The following is a 21,870-nucleotide window of genomic DNA, read 5'->3' as shown; positions in this document are numbered from 1 at the left end:
CAGGAGGGGGCGCTGCCTGCACCCTCACAGACCCCACCCCCACACTTGCAGAGAGGACCAACTGTCCCTGTGGTGCCCCCATGGCAGGGAAGGCCAGGAGAACCAGGCGAGGGGCTGGCTGCCAGGTGGGGCAACCCCCTCCCCGGGCAGTGCACACCCACTGCACACCTCCACCATGATCTGCAGGCCCTGGGGAGTCATGTTTCGCCGAAGGAGGCTCGTCAGCAGATCCTCAAGGGCGTGCACGGTATCCAGGTAGAGAGACTGGAAGGAGATGAGATGTTGGCCCCACTGATGACCCCACCGCCCACAGTGGCCTTCCCGCTGCCCCCCACAGATGCAGGCCCGTGGTGAGGGACACGCAGTGATACCTCCTGGTGGCCATCTTCCCCCTCAGGCACGGGCACCACAGCCATGATGCTGTGCAGACAGCCATGGATCACATCTGCCTGCGTCTGCTCTTCCAGCGCCGGCTCCAGGGAGCTGAGCCACAAGTTAAGAGCCTGAGACCTCTCTAGCCCCACAATGCACCCCTCACCCAGAGCACACACACAGAACGGCCCTCGCACGCAGGCATGCTGCCACACCCGGAGGAAAGGATACACCAGGTAAGTGCAGGCAAGCATGGCCTTCTTCCGAATGGGTGTCCTCAGGGAGTCTGGGGGCTCTGCCCTGATGAACTCCTGGGGGAGACAGTCACGTGACCCAGCCCTTGGCCGAAGCACCAGCTTTCCTCCTGGCAGGCGCTGGCTTCAAGTCCACTCTGTCTCTCAACCTATGTGGGTGCTGGGGCCCCTCATGCACGTGCCTCCCAGTCCTCCCCTGGCCCACCTCCCATCTGCATCAGCACCCTCGAAGCTGCCCTAGGAATCAGCCCAGGAACACCCGGTGCTCACCATCATCTGTGCCACCAGCTCTGCTTTCTGTGAGAAGTGGAAGGAGCCGGCTTGTGCACTGCTGCAAATGGCCTGGCTAGCCATGCACACAGTCTGAACGAGGCACAGCTTCAGGGCTGGGTCCTGAAGGGACACAGGGCTGCAGGAGGCTGCCAACACCGGCCCCTCAGTGTGGACCTACCCTGAGGTGGTCACTGTCTCTTAGCCCATGGGGCTAGGCCCAGAATGGAGGGCTGCCACAGCAACAGATGCTAGACCACACCCCCTCTTGTCCCTCTGCAGCTGGAATCACACTCTTAGAGAGAGGCTCTCAGCCAGTCCTCCTCCAGCAGCTCTCAAAGCCACATGGGCCAAGAGGGGGTCTGTGAAGGAAGCCCTAAGGCATTCAGCTCTCTGCCTGTCCTGGGCCAGAAGTCCTTGGGTCATGGCCCTGGGCAGACGACTGTAGGCAGATGGGGCTCTAGGGGGCTGGAGAAGGCGACGAGGGTAGCTATCCTGGGGACACAGAGGGCCGGCCCCTACACTCTAAGGAGCTTGGGAAAAGAGACAACTCTCAGAACAGCCCCCGCCCAGCCACCCCCAGGAGCCCCAGGAAGGTCTGCTCTTCAAGGGGAGGGCCCAACTGCTCCCGGAGAGGAGCTTCCAGGTTAGTGCCAGAGACCCCAGAACGGAAACATGTTAGTGAGGCAGAGGGCCTGGCCACTGTCATTGGCTTCAGAACTCAGCCCTCTCCCAGGTGCTCACTGGGAGGTCCAGCCCCTGCGAGCATCAGGGAGTGGAGCCAGAGCAGAGGGGCTGCCACCTGAGGCTCCTGCCCCTGGCCTGCGAACCCGCCACCCAGCTGCTCAGAGGTGGCAGAAATCCCCCTTCTTCCCACCCACTGTCCAGGTTCCAGGCCAGAACAGGAGCTCCTGGACCTCCATCCTGGCCCAAAGGGAGGGGCTGCTCCAACATAAGTGGGGACAAGCCCTGGAGTTATATTCCAGAATACTCTCCCCCGGACCAGGACCAAGAAACCTCAGTGAGCACCCCCCTGGCTTCTGCCTCTGAAGCTTGCAGCCCAGCCCAGAGGAGAGAGGAAGGCGTAGCTCACACTCAACTCCTACACACTGTACCTTGGTCTCTACCTTTATGCCCAGAACCTGAACAACAAAAAGTGAGAGGAGTTAAAACGTGAGACTCTGGCGCCAGCGTTCCTCCCTCGCCTGCATGGCCCCCCTCCTCCGGGTGCCCGAGACGCCCACCTTGGTGTGGAAGCACTGGAACACGTTCCGCAGGATGTCCGACTCGACCTTGGCTAGCACCAGCTCACGGGGGGCCTGCGCCGCCACGTGCCCGTAACAAAGGATCAGTGCGCTCTTCACTTTGTCCACCTCATTCTCACTTCGATCCTGAGAGGCCAGAGGATCGCACGACTTCAATCACACAGTTAATCACAGCCCCCCAACAGGAAGCCTTGCACTCAAACTCCCCAAGCTCCTTGGGAAGAAGGGCAGAGCCTGGCCACTGGGCAGTACCACTGCACCCAAGGGAGAGTCCCCCTGCCAGGGACAGCAGGACAGGGTAGGCTGACCAGGCTCAGGCCTGTGGGGGACCAAGGGGCAGAGAGGAAAGGACCGAGCAGGAGACCAAGGTGGGAGGGGCAAGCAGGAGGAAGAGCTGGGCAGCTGAAAGGCAACAGAAGGGCCCAGAGTCGTGGTCCCTGTCCCTGCTCGGGCGGCTGCACAGGAGCCCCTCTGTCCTCGGGGCTTCTTCATATCTATGTGCGCAGAAAGGATGGGCTGGCCCTGCATGCCTAGTACAGCCCTGAGATTCTGTAACCGGGACAGGCACTCGGGGACAGAACACCGAGGGACAGGGTGGGGGTGAGGCACACGCTAGTGGTCTACCCCTCCTGAATCAAGCTTCTGCAAGAATGCAGCCTCCGCCAGCCACCAGGTGACTGATGCACAGACCACCAGTGGGACCGGTCGGGGGCAGTTCCCATCCTTGCAGCCTGGAGCCCCACTCATCACCCCAGCTGGCAGAGGGCCACATGCCCCTTGTCACCAGCTGGGAAGGAGACCACATGCACCAGCCCCACCCACGAGGGAGCGGAGACTGGTTGTCCGCTCCCTGCCCCACCCCCAGCCTGAAGGGCACCAGGAGTCCAGGAAGCTCCAGGACCCCTCACCCCCAGGACCTCAATACGCAGTGTGCCACACTGAGACAAATCACAGGCCAGTCCCACCCCAGACCAAATCCCCCAGGGTGTCAGCTTGACCTCTGTACCTTAAAAATGTTGAAAATGCCGACAGATTTTCTGAACACATCTGACTTTACAAAGTCCTCCAGCTGAGCCAGGGTGTCGTCCAGGTGGGAGATGGCACAGATCCCAAAGCAATGGGCGAGGCCCTGGGGAGGCACACAGGTGCACTCACATGCTGCACATGTGTGCACATACATGCCCGTCAGTGCACACTGAATACGTGTGCACACGTCACACAGGTGCACACACTGGCTGAACGCCTGAAGAGGACAGAAGGTAACCACTGTCAGCCAGCCTGCTGGCATCCAGGGTGTCCCATGGGGAAGGTGACAGCACCTCGCGCTCAGCCTCCTCCTGGTATCGGGCTGTCTCCAGCAGCTCCTGCAGATGCTCTCTCACCACCTCCTTCCTCGAGGTGGCGCCCAGGGTGGTTCCTATGCATTTATACAGGAAGTTCTGCAACAAAGCCAAAGTACATGGTTGTGTCTAACTCCTTAGTGGAGGTGTGCCCAGCACTACCATGGTACTGCTGCTGGTAGCGTCCACGCTGCCAACCAGACGTGGAAGGGGTGGTCAAAATCCACCACACTGGCCACTGCAAGGACAGGGTGAGTTCTGGGCAGTGTCTGAGGAGCAGGAGGTGGGGGCGGTGGGCTCCCCATCTCCTGGACATCAGCCACTACGAGAAGGCTCCCAGGCCTTCCTTCCTGGCTCTGCCAGGGCCACAAGGGCCACTAGAGAAAGGCCTGGCCAGCAAGTGACAGAGAATCAGGGCCCAGGCACTCGGAGCCTAGGTACAACACCCAGAACCCCTGGCCGGCTGTCCCCACACACCTTCTCCCGGGGTGTCTCGCTGTAGCAGGGGAGCTGCTTGCACATCTCCAGGCTCAGCTGGCAGGTCCACGTGTTGTCAGACACAACAGTCAGAGTGTCCCGAAGGAACTGTGGGCAGGAGCTACACCAGTGAGGGGCTGGGAGCTCAGCCCTTCACAGGGCTGGCTGTAGATAGCCCAGGGGTGTCACATGCAGTCCCCTCAGGGTGATCCTGTGCCATGGCTCTGAATGGTCTATAATGACCTTCAAGCCCAGGCAGGGCAAACCCCGGGTGGTCAGACATGCAATGGGCTAGGGGTGCAGACAGCTCTTGGCCAGGCAGGGGACAGGAGAGAAGGCTCCCGTGGCCAGGGCAGCTCAAAGCTCCTATAATTTAGCCCCATCACAGCAGGGTGGGCAATCTGTGAGGGCAGCAGACAGTCCTTACCCCAGAGACATCTGCCTGTCCCTCTGCCCCTCCCCAGTGCACCACCAGATCAAGGCATCACGAGCCTGGGAAGGTACAGCTTCCCGAGCATCTGCCGCCCCAGACTCTCCCATCCAACCCAGAAAAGGTCTCCATGCCCAGGACAGGCCACACTCTCAGTCTCCTCTGCCTTCTCACCATCAGCAGCTTTTCCTCCCATTCCTTCTGTGACAAGCTCTCCTCAGTATATTCTGAAATGACCAGTCATCTACTCAGCCTGGCAGGCAGGCCCAGCCTGGCAGGCAGGAGTGGGTAACAGGCAGGAGTGGAGGGTGGGAGCACCCCACCCAGGTCCCACCCGCACTTCCCACCAGGCCTGCCCCATCTTCCGGAGAACACAGGAAGCCCAGGACTGTGCTCACATGCCAGGTGCTCCCTGGTGACACCCAGCGGGAAGTGCCTTTCCTGAACCACAGTAGAGGGCATGTCTTCCAACTTACTAAACCCTGGTCCCCACTGGCCAGCCCTGATGCCAACTGGCAAAAGGGGTCGGGGCAGAGGCGACGCCCACCTCCAGGGGCCTCACCATCCAGGTAGTCCAGCAGCAGGGGGATAGTTGTGGCCCACCGCTGACCCAGCAAAGGGTGGATGTCACGGTGCAGGACGCTCAGCAGGCGCAGCGAGGCCACCCCGCGGCCATCCCCCAGGTAGGGGTTGGAAGACACAGCCTGAGGGAGGCAGAGGTGGGAGCTCTGCCCGCCCGGGGTGGAGGCAAGCCCCCTGAGATGCAGCTCCCCAAAACCCCACCGGAGCACCCAACCAGCCCCCACTGCAAGGCAGCGTCCTTTCCATAGCTGAGTCAGCACGCGGACAGGACTCGGGGACAGGCCGGAGGGGAGAGCCCACTCCTCTCCTGATGCCCCTCGGAGTGCGCCGGCTGCCAGGCGGCCACCTGAGTAGAGGGAGGCGATGCGTCAGCAGCAGTGAAAGCCAAAGGCTGAAGTGCTGCTTACCAGAAGCCTCGTGGTTATGGCGTAGGGAGACGGAAGGGTCCCTGGAAAGAGATGGTGGAAACACTCAGAGGGCTGTCTGCAGTGTCCCAGCCTGTCTGCTGTCCTAGGCGAGGCTGGGGGTGGGAAGGGGAGCTAAGTCAGGGGTTAGGGGTCAGGTGGGGTCAGGGGTTGGGGATGGGATGGGTAGAGTCAGGGTCAGGGGTTGGGGATGGGAAGGGTAGAGTCAGGGTCAGGGGTTGGGGATGGGATGGGTGGGTTCAGGGTCAGGGGTTGGGGATGGGATGGGTGGGGTCAGGGGATCGGCATGGGGTGGGGTCAGGGTCAGGTTTGGGGATGGGGCCTCTCCGCATACCTTTGCTGTCATCGTACTGGATGAGGAGGGCATCAGCCCCCACCTCCTGCCTCTTCTGGGCGAGGTGCACGAGGCTCTTGCACAGTGGGGTCAGCGCCCCAGTGAAGCGCAAGGGGGTGAGGAACTCGAGCAAGTAGGGCCAGAGAACCTGGGGGCAGCACTGTGGTCTGTACGGGGCCAGCAGCGCACGCTGAGGGGCTCCCACTGCAGGCACTGCCGGACTCGGGAAGTCTGGCCAGCTGCAACAAGGCAGCCCCAAGAGCGCCCCACCACTGCCCACCACAGGTCAGCATCCACGGGCGAGGCAGCAGGAGCAGGGGCAGGCCCTTGCACTCACGTCGCTCATCCTGTCCACAGTGGTGCTGACCAGGTAAAGGGTGCTGATGCTGACGGCCCGCACGCTGTTGGCTGTGGGGTCCTCGCTGTCAGGGCCCGGCCTCTGAGTGTGGGGGAAGAGGCAGGAACATGCATGGGGCGCCGCAGCCACATTGCTCTCCATGCTCCAAGGTTAGATGGTGGTGGGCTCTGGACCATGAGGACACAGCCTGTATGGAAGCAGGACACTCTGCCTGGCCTCCACCGAGGGGACGCCCATGTCACTGCCACAGGCAGGAAATGCACTCTATGCTAAAATTGCCCAAGGAAACAGCCTCACCTGGCTTAGTTATAGTCTCCAAAATAAAGGAAACTGAGCATTTCCTGTAAGCCACTGACTCCATAAGAAGTAACTTTGTCCTTGATGCTGGCAATGCTGACATCCGTAGAAATGAGAGGGCCTTTGTGGAAATGATAATCACCCAAGAAAACGCCTACTTTCTATCAAGAATAGACTACAACTTCAGCAGCCTGAGTAGGCTCTGGAGACACCTGTTGTCCTCTTTGCCTAGTAAAATAGTGCTCCAAAGCCTGGCCCTCTGGGAAGCTCCCATGCAAAAAAAGGGCTTCTGTTTTCTTTTTTAAGATTGGCCCTGAGCTAACACCTGTTGCCAATCTTCTTTTCTTTTTTCCTCCTTCTTCTCTCCAAAGCCCCCCAGTACACAGTTGCATATTCTGGTTGTAGGTCCTTCTGGTTCTGCTATGTAGGACACCGCCTCAGCATGGCCTGATGACCAGTGGTAGGTCCACACCTAGGATGTGAACCAGTGAAACCCTGGGCCGCCAAAGCGGCGCGCGTGAACTTAACCACTCAGCCACAAGGCCGGTCCCAGTGAGCCTTCCATTCATGCTTTGAAATACCAAAAAGCAAACGCTAAACAACAAAGAGAAACTGGCAAAACTGCAATGATTATAAGAGACTTAACATTTCTCACTTAGAAATCCAAGGTCAAGTAGAAAAATTAGGGATATTTAGGCCTTGAATAACAACTTTTAAAGCATGCTCTAAATATATAGCTAGAACTTTACACCAAACACACATGAACCACTTTGAAAGCTTGACCATCTATTAGGCCAAAAAGAATATCTCAACAAACTCTTAAAAGCAGAAATGAACCTGTAGGCAATGGAATAAAATTACAAATCCACAATAGCCGTGAAAAGCTATTCATGTAGAAAAATTTAAATATCCTAAAAGAAACTTTGGATTAATAAAGAACCCAAATAGAAACTGCAAACTATCTGATAGTGAACACTGAGACCACATACAAAGGCCATCAGAAGCAGAAATATTAGGACATACCGAACAAGAAGATAACCTTAACTGAAAAAAACACACTACAGGTGAGAAAATATTAATATGAACCAAGAAGAAGAAAAAATATGTGAAAAATTACAACAGTTGAAATATGGAATTTGATTCAGAAATGAATAGTGAAATGACTTGCTAAGGAGGAAATTAGTGACTTGGAAGAACAGATTGAAGCCTTCAAGGGAGAATAAAGAAAGATATAATAGAAGTACCAGAATTACAGAGAAATAAAAATGGAGAGCAAGAAAAATTTAAAGAAATAAAGGAAACAAATTCCCCAGTAATAAAAGATAAAAGAACTCATCAGAACAGGGTCCACAGAGCTGGAGGCAAGGACAGTTGAAAGTGAGCCTAGAGCATCCTTCTGTGCCAGAAAGTAAGGAAATGCTCAAAGAATGATGGACACATGCCACGAGGACACAGGAGCCAGCTCAATGGGGGTTTCCACTGGCCAAATTCGGAACAATCTGACCATCAACGACAGAAAAGGATTATAGACCACTGCATAAAATAGCAACCCACGAGTCCAAACTGAGATACACATATGAACATAAGAATAGGAAAAGCTCTTTGTTACAACAGAGGGCCAAAGCAAAGTATAGAAAAATAAATGGAGTTAGAAAATCATCAAATGATGCTAAAACTAGTAGGTAAAAGTTTAATCAGCAAATTATCAAAGTTTACACATGCTGTAGCATGTATTAGAATTTCCCTCCTTTTTAAGGCGAAATAATATTCCTTTGCATGGATAACCCACATTTTGTTTATCCATTCATCCGTCGATGGATGCTTGGGTTGCTTCCACGTTGTAGCTATTGTGAACAATGCTGCTGTGAACAAAGGTGTGTACATCTCTTCAAGTTCCTGCTTTCAAGTCCTTTGGGTACACACCCAGAAGTGAAATTGCTGGATCATATGGAAATTCTACGTTTAATTTTTTGAAGACCCACCATACTGTTTCCCATATCACCTGAAGCATTTTACGTTAGGGAACTTGGCTTTTGAGACATTCCCTAAGTGAGAAGATTGTTGTGACTGCCTGAGCACTAAACATCTGCTTCTTTTGAGAGTCTGGAATTTGGTGCTTGTGGTGGCAGTGTGTGCCTACGTAGTCTGCCTCCAATAAAACCTTGGATTCTGGGGGCTGGCCCCGTGGCCAAGTGGTTAAGTTCGCGCGCTCCACTGCAGGCGGCCCAGTGTTTCGTTGGTTCGAATCCTGGGCGCGGACATGGCACTACTGATCAGACCACGCTGAGGCAGCGTCCCACATGCCACAACTGGAAGGACCCACAACGAAGAATATACAACTATGTACCGGGGGGCTTTGGGGAGAAAAAGGAAAAAATAAAAAAAAAATCTTAAAAAAAAAAAATAAATAAAAATAAAAAATAAAACCTTGGATTCTGAATCCCAAAGGGGCCTCCCTGGGCAGAAACCTTGCACTTGTGTTGCTGCATTTCACTGCTGCAGGAGGGAGCGCATCCGTGTGGCCCCTTCTGGGAGAGCACAGGAAATCTGCACATGGACTGCAGCCGTGAGTACAATCGCCTCTAAGTCCTGTAAGGCCTTCAAGTGAATCACCAAGCATGTAGGTGGTCTTAGGACCTTGGGCCCAGAGACATACACCAAAGCTCACTCGAGACAGACAACCTAAACAGCTCTTAGTCTAATCAAGAAGTTGAATTCATGGTTAAAAACTTTCCAACAAAGAAACCTCCAGGCCCACATGGCTCCATTGAGGAATTCTACCAAAGATTTAAGGAAAAATGATACCAATTCTTCAGAAATTAGAAGAGGAGGGAACATGTCTGAATACTTAATGAGGCACCAGCATTACCAGTGAAAAACATTACAAGTAAAGTATAGACCAACATCCCTCCTGAAGAGATGCAAAATCTCTCTACAAAGTATCAGCAAATCAAATCCAGCAATATATTAAAAGGACAATAAATTATCACCAAGTGGGGTTTATCTTGGCATTGTAAGGTTCACTCAACATTTAAAAAGCAGTTGTTTATGTCCAAAAGAATTTAGGGGCTGGCCTGGTTGCGTAGTGGTTAAATTCACGCACTCTGCTTCGGCGGTAAGGGCTCACAGGTTCAGATCTCAGATGCGGACCTAGCACCACTCCTCAAGACACACTGTGGCAGTGTCCCACATAAAACAGAGGAAGATTAGCACAGATGTTAGCTCAGGGCCAATCTTCCTCGCCAAAAAAAAATTTAAAGCAGGATCTTTAATAGTAAAAGACTGAACAGTTCCCCTTAGATTGGGAACAAAGCAAGGATGTCTACTCTCCCTGCTTGTATGCAGCATTGTACTGAGGTTCTAACCAATGCAATAAGACAAGAAAAAGAAATAAAAGGCATTCAGACTGGAAAGAAGAGTAGAACTGTCTATCAGAAGAAGACATGATGCTCTTTGTAGAAAATCCCCAAGAATCTATAGAAATCAAGGCCACAGGCAATATTAAGGTCAATATATAAAAATCAACTATATTTCTGGGGGCCAGTCCCATGGTCAAGTGGTTAAGTTCGCGCGCTCCGCTTCGACAGCCCAGGGTTTCACCGGTTTGGATCCTGGGCGTGGACATGGCACCGCTCATCAGGCCATGCTGGGGTGGCGTCCCACATGCCACAACCGGAAGGGCCCACAACTAAAAATATACAACTATGTACTGGGGGCTTTGGGGAGAAAAAGGAAAAATAAAATCTTAAAAAAAATTTTTTTTTAAGTCAACCATATTTCTATACACTAGCAATGAACAACTGGAGATTGAAATTAACAAAACTATACTATTATAATAGCACTAAAACATAAAATAGTTGCAAGTCTAACAAAATATGCACAGAATATATACGCTAAAAATTACAAAACACTGATGAAAGAAATCAAAGAAGACCTAAATAAATGTAGAGATGCACCATTTCCATGGATTGGAAGACAATATTATAAAGATTAATTCTTCCCAAACGGTCTACAGATTCAATCCAATCCCAATCAAAGTTCAAACAGGCTTATTTTTGTAGAAATCAACAAGATGATTCTAAAGCTTATATGGAAAAGTAAAGAAACTTTAATAGAAAACACGACTGAAGTTGGAGGACTCTCACCGCCCGACTCCAGACTAACTGTGAGGGTGGGCCCGACCAAACCCGCGACACGGGAGGGAAACACAGTCCATAACGCCACCTGATTTTTGACAAAGATGCAAAGACAATTCATCAATGTAGAAAGAAGAGTCTTTTTAACATACGGTGCTGGAACAATTGGACATCTGTATGCAAAATAATGAACCTCAACGCACACCTCACATTTAAACAAAAGTTAACTCAAAATGGATCACAGACCCAAACGTAAAATCTAAAACTTAAAACTTCTGGAAGAAAACATAGGAGAAAATCTTTATGACCTTGGCTTAAGCAAGGATTTAGTAGCTAGGACATCAAAAGCATCATCCAAAAATTTAAAAATTGATAAGCTGGACTTCTAAAATATTAAAACTTCTGCTCTTTGAAAGACACTGTTAAGAAAATAAAAAGATGGGGCTGGCCCAGTGGCATAGTGGTTAAGTTCACGTGCTCTGCTTCAGCGGCCCAGGGTTCGCTAGTTTGGATCGCGGGTGCAGACCTCTGCACCACTCATCATACCATGCAGTGGCAGGTGTCCCACATATAAAGTAGAGGAAGGTGGGCACGGATGTTAGCTCAGGGCCAATCTTCCTCAGCAAAAAGAGGAGGATTGGCAGTGGAAGTGAGCTCAGGGCTAATCTTCCTCAAAAAAAAAAAAAAAAAGAAAGAGGGAAAAGAAAAAGATAAGCATGCAACAGACTTGTCAGAAAATATTTACAAATGATAAATCTGAAAAAGAACTTGTATCCAGAATATGTAAAGAACACTCAATACTCAATAATAAGAAAATAAAGTATCCAATTTAAAAATAAGGAAAAGATATGAACAGACATTTAATCAAAGAAGATATGTGATGGCAAATAAGCACATAAGACGGTCAACATCAACAGTAATGAGTGGAACACAAATTAAACCCACAGTGAGACACCACCATGTCAGAATGGCTTAAGAAATCAACAATGCTGACCAGAAAGCCCCCAGTGCTCACAGGGGTGCAGAGCAAGAGGAGCTCTTACACACCGCCGGTGGGAGGAGCCACAGTGGAAGACACTTTGTGAGTTTCTCATGAAGCTTAACATGCACTTCTCATCTGTCCCAGCAGTCCTACACCTGGGCATTAGCCCACGGTGTACAAACGTACACCTCGCAGAAACCTGCACCCAAATGGTCATGGTGGCTTTATTCATAACTGCCAAACCTGGAAACAACTGAAATGTCCAACTACTGGTGAGTGGATAAACAAACTGCGGTACTACTCAGCAGTAAAAGTGGACAAATTACGATGCATGTGACAACACAGATGACCTCCAACACATGATACACGTGAAAGAAGTCATACTCAAAGACTCTGCGCTGGACGATGCCACTTAGACGACATTCTGGGAAGGGTGAGCTGCAGGGGCAGAAGGCAGATGAGAGTTGCCAGAACCTCGGGGTGGAGGAGGGGTAGGCTACAAAGAGGCAAAGGGAATTGGGGGCCTGGAATGTTCTGTGTCCTGATGTGCTGGTGGCTGCATGACTGTGTTAACTTGTCAAAAAACACCTAATGGTACATTTAAAAGGGTGCATTTTACTGTATGCAAATTACACGTCAGTAACTCTGATTTTAAAAGAAAGTTGGGGGGGGAAGCAAAAAGTACAGAGGAAACAGCAAAATAACGATAAATAATAAACAATTCTAATCTTTAACTTACATTTCTCCAAAGACATTCTAGGGGAATCTAAGAACGAGGAAAGCTTTTTGGGTCCCCTTTTCTCTTTCCCAATGCCCTTGAACTTGACTGATTGTTCCAGAATCAGTCAGGACTCACCCCGCCTCTGTGTGCCTTCCCGAGGCGCCAGCCCTGCACTGTACAGCCGCAAGCAGTACACCAAGCAAGAAGATACACACACAGAGCGCTGCTGTTTTTAAAATTATTTTAGTCTGTTAGATTTCTTCCTATTCAAAACGCTGACAATGAGTTACAGAATTCATAGTAGAATCTTCTTCCTCAAAAGGAATTGAAAGTACAATTCCCAGAATAGGAGTCTGTTAGTTTTCTAATATTAAAAGAGATCTTCAAATCCCAAAATACAGGGGTCTAACAGACTTCGCAGAATTCTTGATTCTCCTCAGTCCCTGTCTAATGACTTTGAAGCTGCCTGTGAAGGTGCAGAGGTTGAAACTGGCCAAACTGACCAGCAGGCCCAACCTCCCCGAGGCCTGCGGGAAAAGCGCCAAGCCGGGCTGCCCTGCCCTGAGGGCTGACAGTCCTATCAGGGGCACAGGAACAGAGCGGCCACTCGCTCTCGTTGAACTCCAGTGCTTCAACATAAATGCAGAGGTCCCATCTGGGGGCACGAGGGTGCCCCAGGCAGGGCCACCTCAGTTCCGAGCTGCCCTTAGCATACAGGCCGGCGCTGTGGACTTGAAGAGACCAGGTCCAGAGCAGGAGGGCCCAAGAGCCGCTGCCCTCACCGTGGGCTTGTGGCAGTGACATCGAGACCGCCCAGTTGTGCCTGTTTATTTGCACCACAGTCTACCCTGCTCTCCCTCAAGAAGAAACTGGGACTTGCTTAATAACTTTTTAAATAGAAAACCCCCAAAGAGAGCCACGTGTCTATTCTGCCTCTCCTTTCTGAGTCCTGGAGCTAAGGAAGTGAGCCACCAAGGTGCAGAGGCCCTGACTCAGGAATTAGAGAAAGCTGCTCAGCACACAGACCCAGGCCCAGGCCTTCACCCACCTCGCTGCCCTCCAGCTGGGGCCAGGCGGCTGCTGATAACCACAAGCCCCGACAAAGGTGGGGAAACGTGGGCCCAGAAGGCCAACAGCTCCTGGACCCCAGAACAGGTGGGTGAGGTGGTGCCCCCTTACCTCAGTCTCGGGGGACAGCGCACACTGCTGCACGATGTACTCGATCATCGCCTCGCCTCCAGGCTGCTCCAGGTAGCCATGGTGGGCCATGGCACTGATCACCTGTACCACAGCCCGCTTCACCTGCCCAGAACCAAAGGACAGCAGGGAGGGGCCTCACAGAGAGCTCCTCACAGTGCCACCATAATCTGGCTGGAACACAGGAATCTTGCCCTTTCCTCTGCCTGCACCTGTGCCTGTAACTACACCTGCACTATACTTACAGTTGTGCCCGCACCCATACCCATACCTGCTCCCACACCCGTGCCTGCACTGCGCCTATACCCGCAAACCCCCACCTGCATCACACCTACACCTGCACATACACCGACCTCTGCACTACATCATACCTGTACCCAACTGCACCTGCACCCATACTGGAACCTGCACCTGCATCTGCACCTTCACCTGTACTGGAATCTACACCTTTATCTGCACCTGCACCTGTGTCTGCATCTGACCCATGCCTGCTCCCACCCCTACTTTCTTCACAGCCGCTTGGCTACACAGGCAGCCTTCTCGCTGGCCTGTAGACATGCTCACATCTTCAGGGGAAGGCCTCTTCCTCCTGTCCAACACCTCCCTCCTCTCCCAGGCACTAGACTTGCTGCTTCTCTGGCTCCAAACGCACTCATCCCCTCTGTCCAGCTCTCGGCCCAGCCTTGGGCTATAGGGCTGCTGTTCCTCAGGGTCAGTGCCTCTCATGTGCCATCATCCCTGGCTCTGTTTCACCCTTCAGGGTGAGGTCCCTGAACCTGCAGTTGTTGTCCATACACTCCTGGGAGTTCTGAGCCCGCTTTCCAGCCCCACTCAATAATTCCAGCCAGTGGCTTGAAGACACAGCCAGGTCACTGTGGCCAGAAACAGCAGCCTCTTCCCCAGAGCTGGTGCCTCCTCCAGGGCCTCCCGAGGGGCGGGAGACTGAGGTCAGCCATGTGGGCAATCAACCAGGTCTAAGCCACGGAGGTCCCCATAAAGACCCTGGACACAAGGCTGAGGGGTTCTCCGCTTGGCCACACTCCATGTGTGCTGTCACATCACTGCACGGGGAGCTAAGGCCACCAGGGACTCCATGGGGAGAGGACAACTGGGAGTTCTGTGTCTGGCCCTCCTGAGCCCACCCCATGCGCCTCTCCCATGGCTGAGGTCAGTCTCTGTCTTTTCAGTGTAATAAGCCGTAACTGTGAGTATGACAGCTCTCATGAGTTCTGGGAGTCCTCTAGAGAATTATCAAACCTGAGGGTGGTCTTAGGGACCATCACCTACTTCATACCTGGTTAAGTGTACGGGGGTAAGATGTAGGGAGGCCTAGACACATCACTCAACAGCGTGCCCATTCCTGCGGTCTCCCTCTGCTGTCTAGGTCTGGCTGAGGGGGCAGCTGCCTGGTCAGGGGTAGCCTCAGATCCTGGCCAGGCCACATGCCCTTCGGCTGCCACGGCAGAGCACAGGCTGGCCCCACCGATTTACCTTGCTGTTGGTGTCCAGGAGAGGAAGCCTCAAGGAGGAGAGAATAAAGGGCTTCTTAACTTCCATCTGAGCAGCTGCAAGAAATGAACAGATGGCTCAGTCTCCCCACTGAGACCAAAGCTGGCTGGCGCGTCCACCACCATGAGGTCCAAGGCCATGTCGTCAGGAGTCTGGCCTCAGGATGGCCCTCCATGTGGGAGAAGGACGAGAACACATAAGCAGAAGCCCACCCACGTCCGTCCAGGGGACAAATGACTTTTTTTCCCAAATAACATTATTTTACCCAATTAAAAAGCTAGAAGCTTGGTAGTTTAGGGCAGCAGGTAAAAGAGTGGGCTGAGTCAGTAGACCCAGGTTCAAGTGTGAGAGGTGCCTTTAGCAGTATCAGAATCACAGGCAGGCTTGTCAGACCCTTCCCTGGCTCTGAGCCACAGGGCTGGGTGGGCTCGAGTGTGTACTTTCCACATGTTCCCAGGTGAGCTGACGCTACTGGTCGAGGGCCCCACTTTGAGAACCAGCAATATAATTCTTTGTTTCCTGATATTTCAATTATAATAAAAAGTGACTATCAAGAAGCAGTAATGAGGAGCTGGCCCGGTGGCACAGCTATTAAGTTTACACGTTCTGCTTCGGCAGCCTGGGGTTTGCCAGTTCAGATCCCAGGTGCGGACATGGCACCGCTTGGCACGCCATGCTGTGGTAGGTGTCCCATGTATAAAGTAGAGGAAGATGGGCACAGATGTTAGCTCAGAGCCAGTCTTCCACAGCAAAAAGAAGAGGATGGGCAGCGGTTAGCTCACGGCTAAACGTCCTCAAAAAAATAAATAAATAAAGTAGAGGAAGATGGGCACGGATGTTAGCTCAGGGCCAATCTTCATCAGCAAAGAGGAGGAAGATTGGCGGTGGAAGTTAGCTCAGGGCTAATCTTCTTCAACAACAACAAAAAAAAGAAGTGGTCATGAGATTAACAAAAATGAAAACAGACACAGTGTGTGTACACCATGTAGGCACCCTTCGAGGCACTCTGTATGAGAGCGCTTTTATTCCACAGGACAATCCTAGGGGAGAGGTGTTGTCATGACCCCATCTCACATGAGGAACCTGAGTCCTCAGGGCTTTGGAGCAGCAAATGCCAGAGCCAACCACAGCGATTCAGGCCTGGAGCCCATGCCTCCTCCGGCCCACCACTCAGTGAGCAGGGTGGCAGCACCAGGCACAGTGCCAGCCACGAGAGTTGGTCATGATAACACAAAATAAGAGCAGGAGACACACACTGTACAAGCTGAGAAAAGACTGATTCTACACCCAACCGTGAGACAAACTGCTGCTCCTGTAAGATACTACAAAGGGTCTTCCAGAGCACAGAACTGGGAAGCATGGAAGACAAAGGCGGTGAAGGAGCATACTGAGGCTCAGACTTCTGTGAATCAGAACGGCATGAAAAGGACTGAAAAGGGGACACCAAGGTAGACAAGATAAATACACCATACAACCAGGACTCACGTCCTCCATACACAGAGAATCCCACCCGTCGACAAGAAAAAGAAGGACAAAGCAATAGAAAAATGGGGAAAAGACTTGAACAAGTCCCCACTGCCAACAGACGTGCAATGCCGTGGGAATCCACCACCTGCCGGTCCGGAGGCCAAGGACAGCTGCCCCACGGGCAAAGTCGAGTCTGGGACAAAGCCACGTGCGAGCAAGGGGCAGAGCGGCTGGGATGCCCAGAGGTGCTAGGGACCCCGGCACATGGCTTTGGGAAGCAGCTCGGCATCACCTATGATGGCTGAGGAGCTGCAGTGACTCCACACAGGTGAAGGCCCTGCAGTGGTGGCAAGCCCTCACGCATGCCTGGGCACCACACTGGAGGGCAGGCCCAGCCTAGGACGTGGCAGCTGGGGTGATGGCACTGTCTGGCCACTGACCAGGACTCGGCAACCAAAGCGAGCCAAAGGTTGGTAACGCTGCCACCCAGAGGGTCACTAAAAACATCCTACTGGGCAAAGAAGGAGAAGAGGAAAGAATGCAGCAGGGTGATTCCACCTGTAAAAGCTCAGAAACAGGCACGACTGAGGGCACACGAAACCACAAGGGCGGTCACCGGGAGAGTCTGAAGAGTGGCTCACGGGGGCAGCCCTGAACTTTTCAGCTCATATTTATATTTCCCAATAAAAGGTTAGAAAGACTAAAGAATATAAACAAACAACCCAATAGAAAAATGGGCACAAGCTGACGGCAGGCCCTGCCCCAGAAAGGGGAAACAGGGACATCAGCCAGGGCTCAGGGCTGCCACACCTGAGAATGTGGAACACAGGCAGCCAAGGACTGACATCCCTCCAGTTCCACATTCCCGAGGTTCAAAACAACAAACAAATACAAAAAGTGCAAAGTGAAAAGCAAAACCCACCACCATCGTGCCATGCAGGTGCTGACACTGAAACATGGTGCCCTCCCCTACAGCCTTCCATTCACTCCTCAAGTGTGCTGAGGCCAGCTATCAGCCAGGCCCTCACAACTGCTGAGGACGCGCCACAGCACTCGGGCAGACAGGGCCCTGCCCCAAGCAGCTCATGTCCTGATAGAGACACGTAACACAACCAGATAATAAATAAGCTCATCGCAAACTATAATGATGTCATGAAAGGAACAAACAAGAGGCTGAGAAACAGACTGACAATGGGGTATGAAATCTGGAAGGGTAGATAGCATCCAGGGGCTCTTCTGAACAAGGGACATTGAAGCTAAGACCCAAAGCAAGAGAAGGAGCTGGCCGCGAGGCATGCAGGTGGAGGGGGCTGACGTGACAGAGGAGAGAGGCCCACCATGGTTGGAGCGAGGCTGGGGGACAGTGGCAGGAAGAGGAGAGGCGGAGTGAAGAGCAGGCGCTCCATTCTCACTGCAGTGGATGACCCAGAATAACCAATACCAAGACATTCTAGTAAAACTATTGGACTTTAAGGAAAAAGAAAAAACCCTTTGGACATCTAAAAACAAAGCAAATTTAAAAAAAACACACATGGCATATAAGAGGATAGAAAATCAGGTTATCGGATTCAGAGAGCAAAGATTTATGCCACGATAGGGCTGCCAGATAAATACAGGATGCTCAGTTAAATTTGAATTTCAGATAAACAACAAATAATTGTTTAGTCCAAGAATGTCCCATGCAATACTTGGGACATCTCATTTGTTTGCTTGTCTTTGTTAAATCTGGCAACTTTGTGCCAGAAGAAAATGGAGTAACATGGGATATGTGTACCAAGAATTTTATAGCCAACAAAACTGACCATCAAGTATAAAAAGCACAAATAAACTATTACCAACAAGCAAGAAATCAAAGAATACGTTCCATGAGCCTTCCTGTGGAATCCACTACAGAAAGAGCTTCAGACAATCAGAGGAGCAGAGCCAAGGGCCTCGGGAGGGGGCCAAGTTTCCTACCAACAGTCACCTGTAGAATGAGGACCAAATGAGAGGCAAGAAGGGGAGGACAGCACGTGCTGGCCAGCTGCTCAGACAAGGCCAAGAGAGCACAACTATTAAACAAGGGAGAACAGGGAAAGACATGCAAAATATTTTTCACGTTTTTAGTCCTTTTATTGGTGATGGCAGCATTAGTGTTACTCTAGTGTTATCTTGTGTGTGTAATAGGAGATAAAACGACTAAAAGTGGGATGTTCTAATTCTGTCAATCCTGAGAACCAGATCTCAGGGTGGAGGAACAGATGCAGATATAAGAGGAAAGAATATAAGGAAATGCTGTGCAGTCTGTGTTGAACTGGAAGCATCAGTATGAACTAATAAAGTATCTCTCTATCTATCCTTCCTTCCATCCTTCCTTGTGTCCATCAATCTTTCTTTCTATTTGTCTATCTTTCTGTCTATCTTTCTACCTCTGTCTGTCTTTCTATCTATATAACTTTCTTTCTATCTATCTGTCTATCCATCCATCCATACACTGATATTTTCTAGCTCTGTTTACTGAAAAGGCCCAGAAACAGTGACCACCTAGAAGTAACAAACACCCCTAGCAACACATGGTCATCATGAAAGACAGTTTCTCACTAAAGGAAACTAGGGCTTTTTCGAGAAACGGCTGATTCCAGGTCTGAGGTGAGAAATATCTAAGATCAGCCTAGGCCATCGGCTGTCAGAGATCAGTGAGGTTGTGTCAAAGGACTCAGAACTTGAAGAGGCCTCTGATAGCCAAGATGAGGCAATTTGAGCTTCAATAATGGTAACTGTTGCAGTGAACTGAAATCCATGAAATATGTTTAAACTCATAGGCCCTTATGATTTTTTTTAAAAGGAGACATGATCACCTTTACAGAATGATAGGGAACCAATCTATTATCTTAAAACCTGATAAGCAAAGCAAAAGAATCAAGGATTGATCCTGCCTTCCTTATATGAGCCATACCTCTGGGGAATCAAACAGTAGATGAGGGCTATCTCTTTATCAAGGTATTCCAATCAGTCAGTGAAAAAGAAATGATAGATTAGAACATCACTGAATTTGCCCCCAGGCAGTGAGCATCAATGCTGCCAAGGTCACAGGAGAGAGAAAAACAGATATCAGGTGCCTCCCATCCTCTTGCCAAAGGGATTGAACCTGAGTCTGACTTCGTCTCTGAATCCAGATGCCAATTTGTAAGAAATTCAGATGAAAGAGAAACACGTTGACCCGCACCTTGAGAATGCAGTTAGCAAAACTCAACTGCGTGAAACTCTACAGGCCAAATGGCCCAGGTTCTTCCACAGATAAATCACAAGGGAAGAAAGAGAATAGAGGGGAACCTGTAGTTTAAAAGAGACTTAAATACGGGGCGTGGTTGTTTAATGAGTTCCGAGATTCAGTTCTACAAGATGAAAAGAGTTCTGGAAATGGCTGCACAATAATATGAATGTCCTTATCACTACTGACCTGTACACCTAAAAATGGTTAGGATGGTAAATTTTATGTTATGCGCATTTTACAACAATTATAAACAAACAAATAAAACAACCAATGGCAAGCCTCCAAAGAAAGGAGAGACAAATATATACATATTTTTTTAACGGGCATGACTAAACTATGGCACCTGACAGATATACGTTTGGGTGATAAAACTATAAAACTGCAAGGAAGTGATTACTATAAAATCAGGACAGTTTTCCTTATGGGGTGAAGGGGTTATGACTGGAACCAGATGCCGAGAAGGGGCTTCTGGAGTGACAAGGCCATTACAAGAGACCTGGTTGTAGGTGCAAAGGTGTTTGTCTTAGAACGAGTCCTTAAGCCACACTTTTGTTTTCTGTGGCTTCTACCTGTGATTTGTCTCACAATAAAAAGGTTTTTTAAATGGAGATGAACAATCTTGAAGAAGAACAAAGTTGAAGGACATACTCTACCAGATTTAAAGATTTACTATAAAGCTACAAGAATTAAAAGAGTGTGATATTGGTGTAAGGAGATCAGAGGAACGGAACAGAGTGCTGAAACATTCCTGCTAACATATAATGTTATGGGCTGCTTGTGTCCCCAAAATTCATATGTTGAATTCCTAACCCTCAGTACCTCGGAAGGTGATTTTACTTGGAAACAGGGTCATCGCAGATGTAGTTAGTTAAGTTAGGATGAGGTCACACTGGAATAGAGCGGGCTTTTAATCCAACACTACTGGTGTCCTTATAGAAAGGACACAGACAGGCACCCAGGGAGAGGCCTGCAGAGATGACGATGAAGGCAGAGATCAGGGGGCTTCCACGTGCCAAGAACATCAAGGATTGCCAGCAGCTACCAGAAGCTAGGGGAGGGGCACCGAGCAGATTCCCCCTCACAGCCTCCGAAGGAACCAACCCTGCTGACATCCTGATCTTCGACATCTAGATCCCAGAGCTGAGACAACACGCGTCTGCTGTTTAAGCCGCCCAAGCTGTGCCACCTCGTCAAGGCAGACGGCCCCCCGACTGTCTGAAAGCACCAGAGCAATTCAGGGGTAAAGGAAAGTCTTCCCAACGGTGCCAGAAGGACTAGATGTCCATATGAAAATAAAATAATCTTGTCTCCCTATATCTCACACCATACCCAGAAATTAATTAAAAATGAATCATAGAACTAAATGTTGAAGTTCACACAATAAAGTTTCTAGAAGAAAACAGGAGAATATCTTCATGATTTCTGGAAAGGCCAAGGTTTCTTAGACATAAAGGCACTAACCATAAAAGAATATACATCTCCACCTATACATATCTGACAAAGAACTCCTAAACATAACCATAATAACTAACAATCCAATTAAACAATGGCAAAAAGACTTGAACAGGAACCTCCCCCACACAAAAAGATACTGGAAGGTCAATAAGCATATGAAAAGACGCTTAACCAATTTACTCATTAGGAAAATTCAAGTTAAATCCATGGTGAGGGCTGGCCCGGTGGCGCAGTGGTTAAGTGTGCACATTCCGCTTCTTGGCAGTCCAGGGTTCGCCAGTTTGGATCTCAGGTGCGGACATGGCACTGCTTGGCAAAAGCCATGCTGTGGTAGGCATCCCACGTACAAAGTAGAGGAAGATGGGCATGGATGTTAGCTCAGGGCCAGCCTTCCTCAGCCAAAAGAGGAGGACTGGCAGCAGTTAGTTCAGGGTTAATCTTCCTCAAAAAAAAAAAAAAAATCCATGGTGAAATACCACTACACACCCACCAAAAAGATTAAAATTAGAAAGATGGAAATGTCAAGAGTTGGCAAGGATGTTGGAGCAACTGGAATTCTCATGCATGATAAGTGAGCATGTAAATAGTATGATACCTTGTGAAACTATTTGGCAGTTTCTGATAATATTCAACATACATCTATCTTCTTATGGCCCAGTAATTCCACACCTAGAGAAACAGGTGCACATGCCTATGAATTGATTTGTACAAGAATGTTCATTGCAGCTTTCTTCATAATAGTCAAT

The 21,870-nt window shown here is 50.4% G+C and overlaps 1 protein-coding gene across 46 annotated transcripts in view; it reads right to left on the bottom strand.

The window, feature by feature from the left end:
* The window catches only part of MROH1 (maestro heat like repeat family member 1), a 99,834-nt gene that overhangs the window by 22,571 nt on the left and 55,393 nt on the right, over nucleotides 1–21,870 (bottom strand). For 13 of the 46 annotated variants that reach the window (XR_011421697.1, XR_011421699.1, XR_011421700.1 and 10 more), the window contains 16 exons: nucleotides 14,932–15,005; nucleotides 13,423–13,545; nucleotides 6,087–6,188; nucleotides 5,750–5,897; nucleotides 5,398–5,438; nucleotides 4,971–5,112; nucleotides 4,583–4,635; nucleotides 3,979–4,086; nucleotides 3,481–3,600; nucleotides 3,168–3,290; nucleotides 2,141–2,287; nucleotides 2,012–2,038; nucleotides 897–1,019; nucleotides 604–683; nucleotides 372–483; nucleotides 169–264 (listed from right to left, as the gene is read on the bottom strand). Coding sequence is in view for 40 of the 46 variants with exons in the window: in XM_070222577.1 (XP_070078678.1) it covers nucleotides 169–264; nucleotides 372–483; nucleotides 604–683; nucleotides 897–1,019; nucleotides 2,012–2,038; nucleotides 2,141–2,287; nucleotides 3,168–3,290; nucleotides 3,481–3,600; nucleotides 3,979–4,086; nucleotides 4,583–4,635; nucleotides 4,971–5,112; nucleotides 5,398–5,438; nucleotides 5,750–5,897; nucleotides 6,087–6,188; nucleotides 13,423–13,545; nucleotides 14,932–15,005 (1,619 nt within the window). In the remaining 6 variants the exon portion in view is untranslated. Of the gene's footprint in view, nucleotides 1–168; nucleotides 265–371; nucleotides 484–603; nucleotides 684–896; nucleotides 1,020–2,011; nucleotides 2,039–2,140; nucleotides 2,288–3,167; nucleotides 3,291–3,480; nucleotides 3,601–3,978; nucleotides 4,087–4,582; nucleotides 4,636–4,955; nucleotides 5,113–5,397; nucleotides 5,511–5,749; nucleotides 5,898–6,086; nucleotides 6,189–13,422; nucleotides 13,546–14,931; nucleotides 15,006–21,870 lie in introns of all 46 variants that reach the window. The other 33 variants (XR_002810562.2, XR_011421696.1, XM_070222558.1 and 30 more) reach the window with 6 other exon arrangements.

The sequence above is a fragment of the Equus caballus genome, chromosome 9 (genome assembly GCF_041296265.1).
Source record: "Equus caballus isolate H_3958 breed thoroughbred chromosome 9, TB-T2T, whole genome shotgun sequence".
In the NCBI taxonomy this organism is placed as follows: domain Eukaryota; kingdom Metazoa; phylum Chordata; class Mammalia; order Perissodactyla; family Equidae; genus Equus; species Equus caballus.
This window is presented reverse-complemented; position numbering and strand designations above follow the sequence as displayed.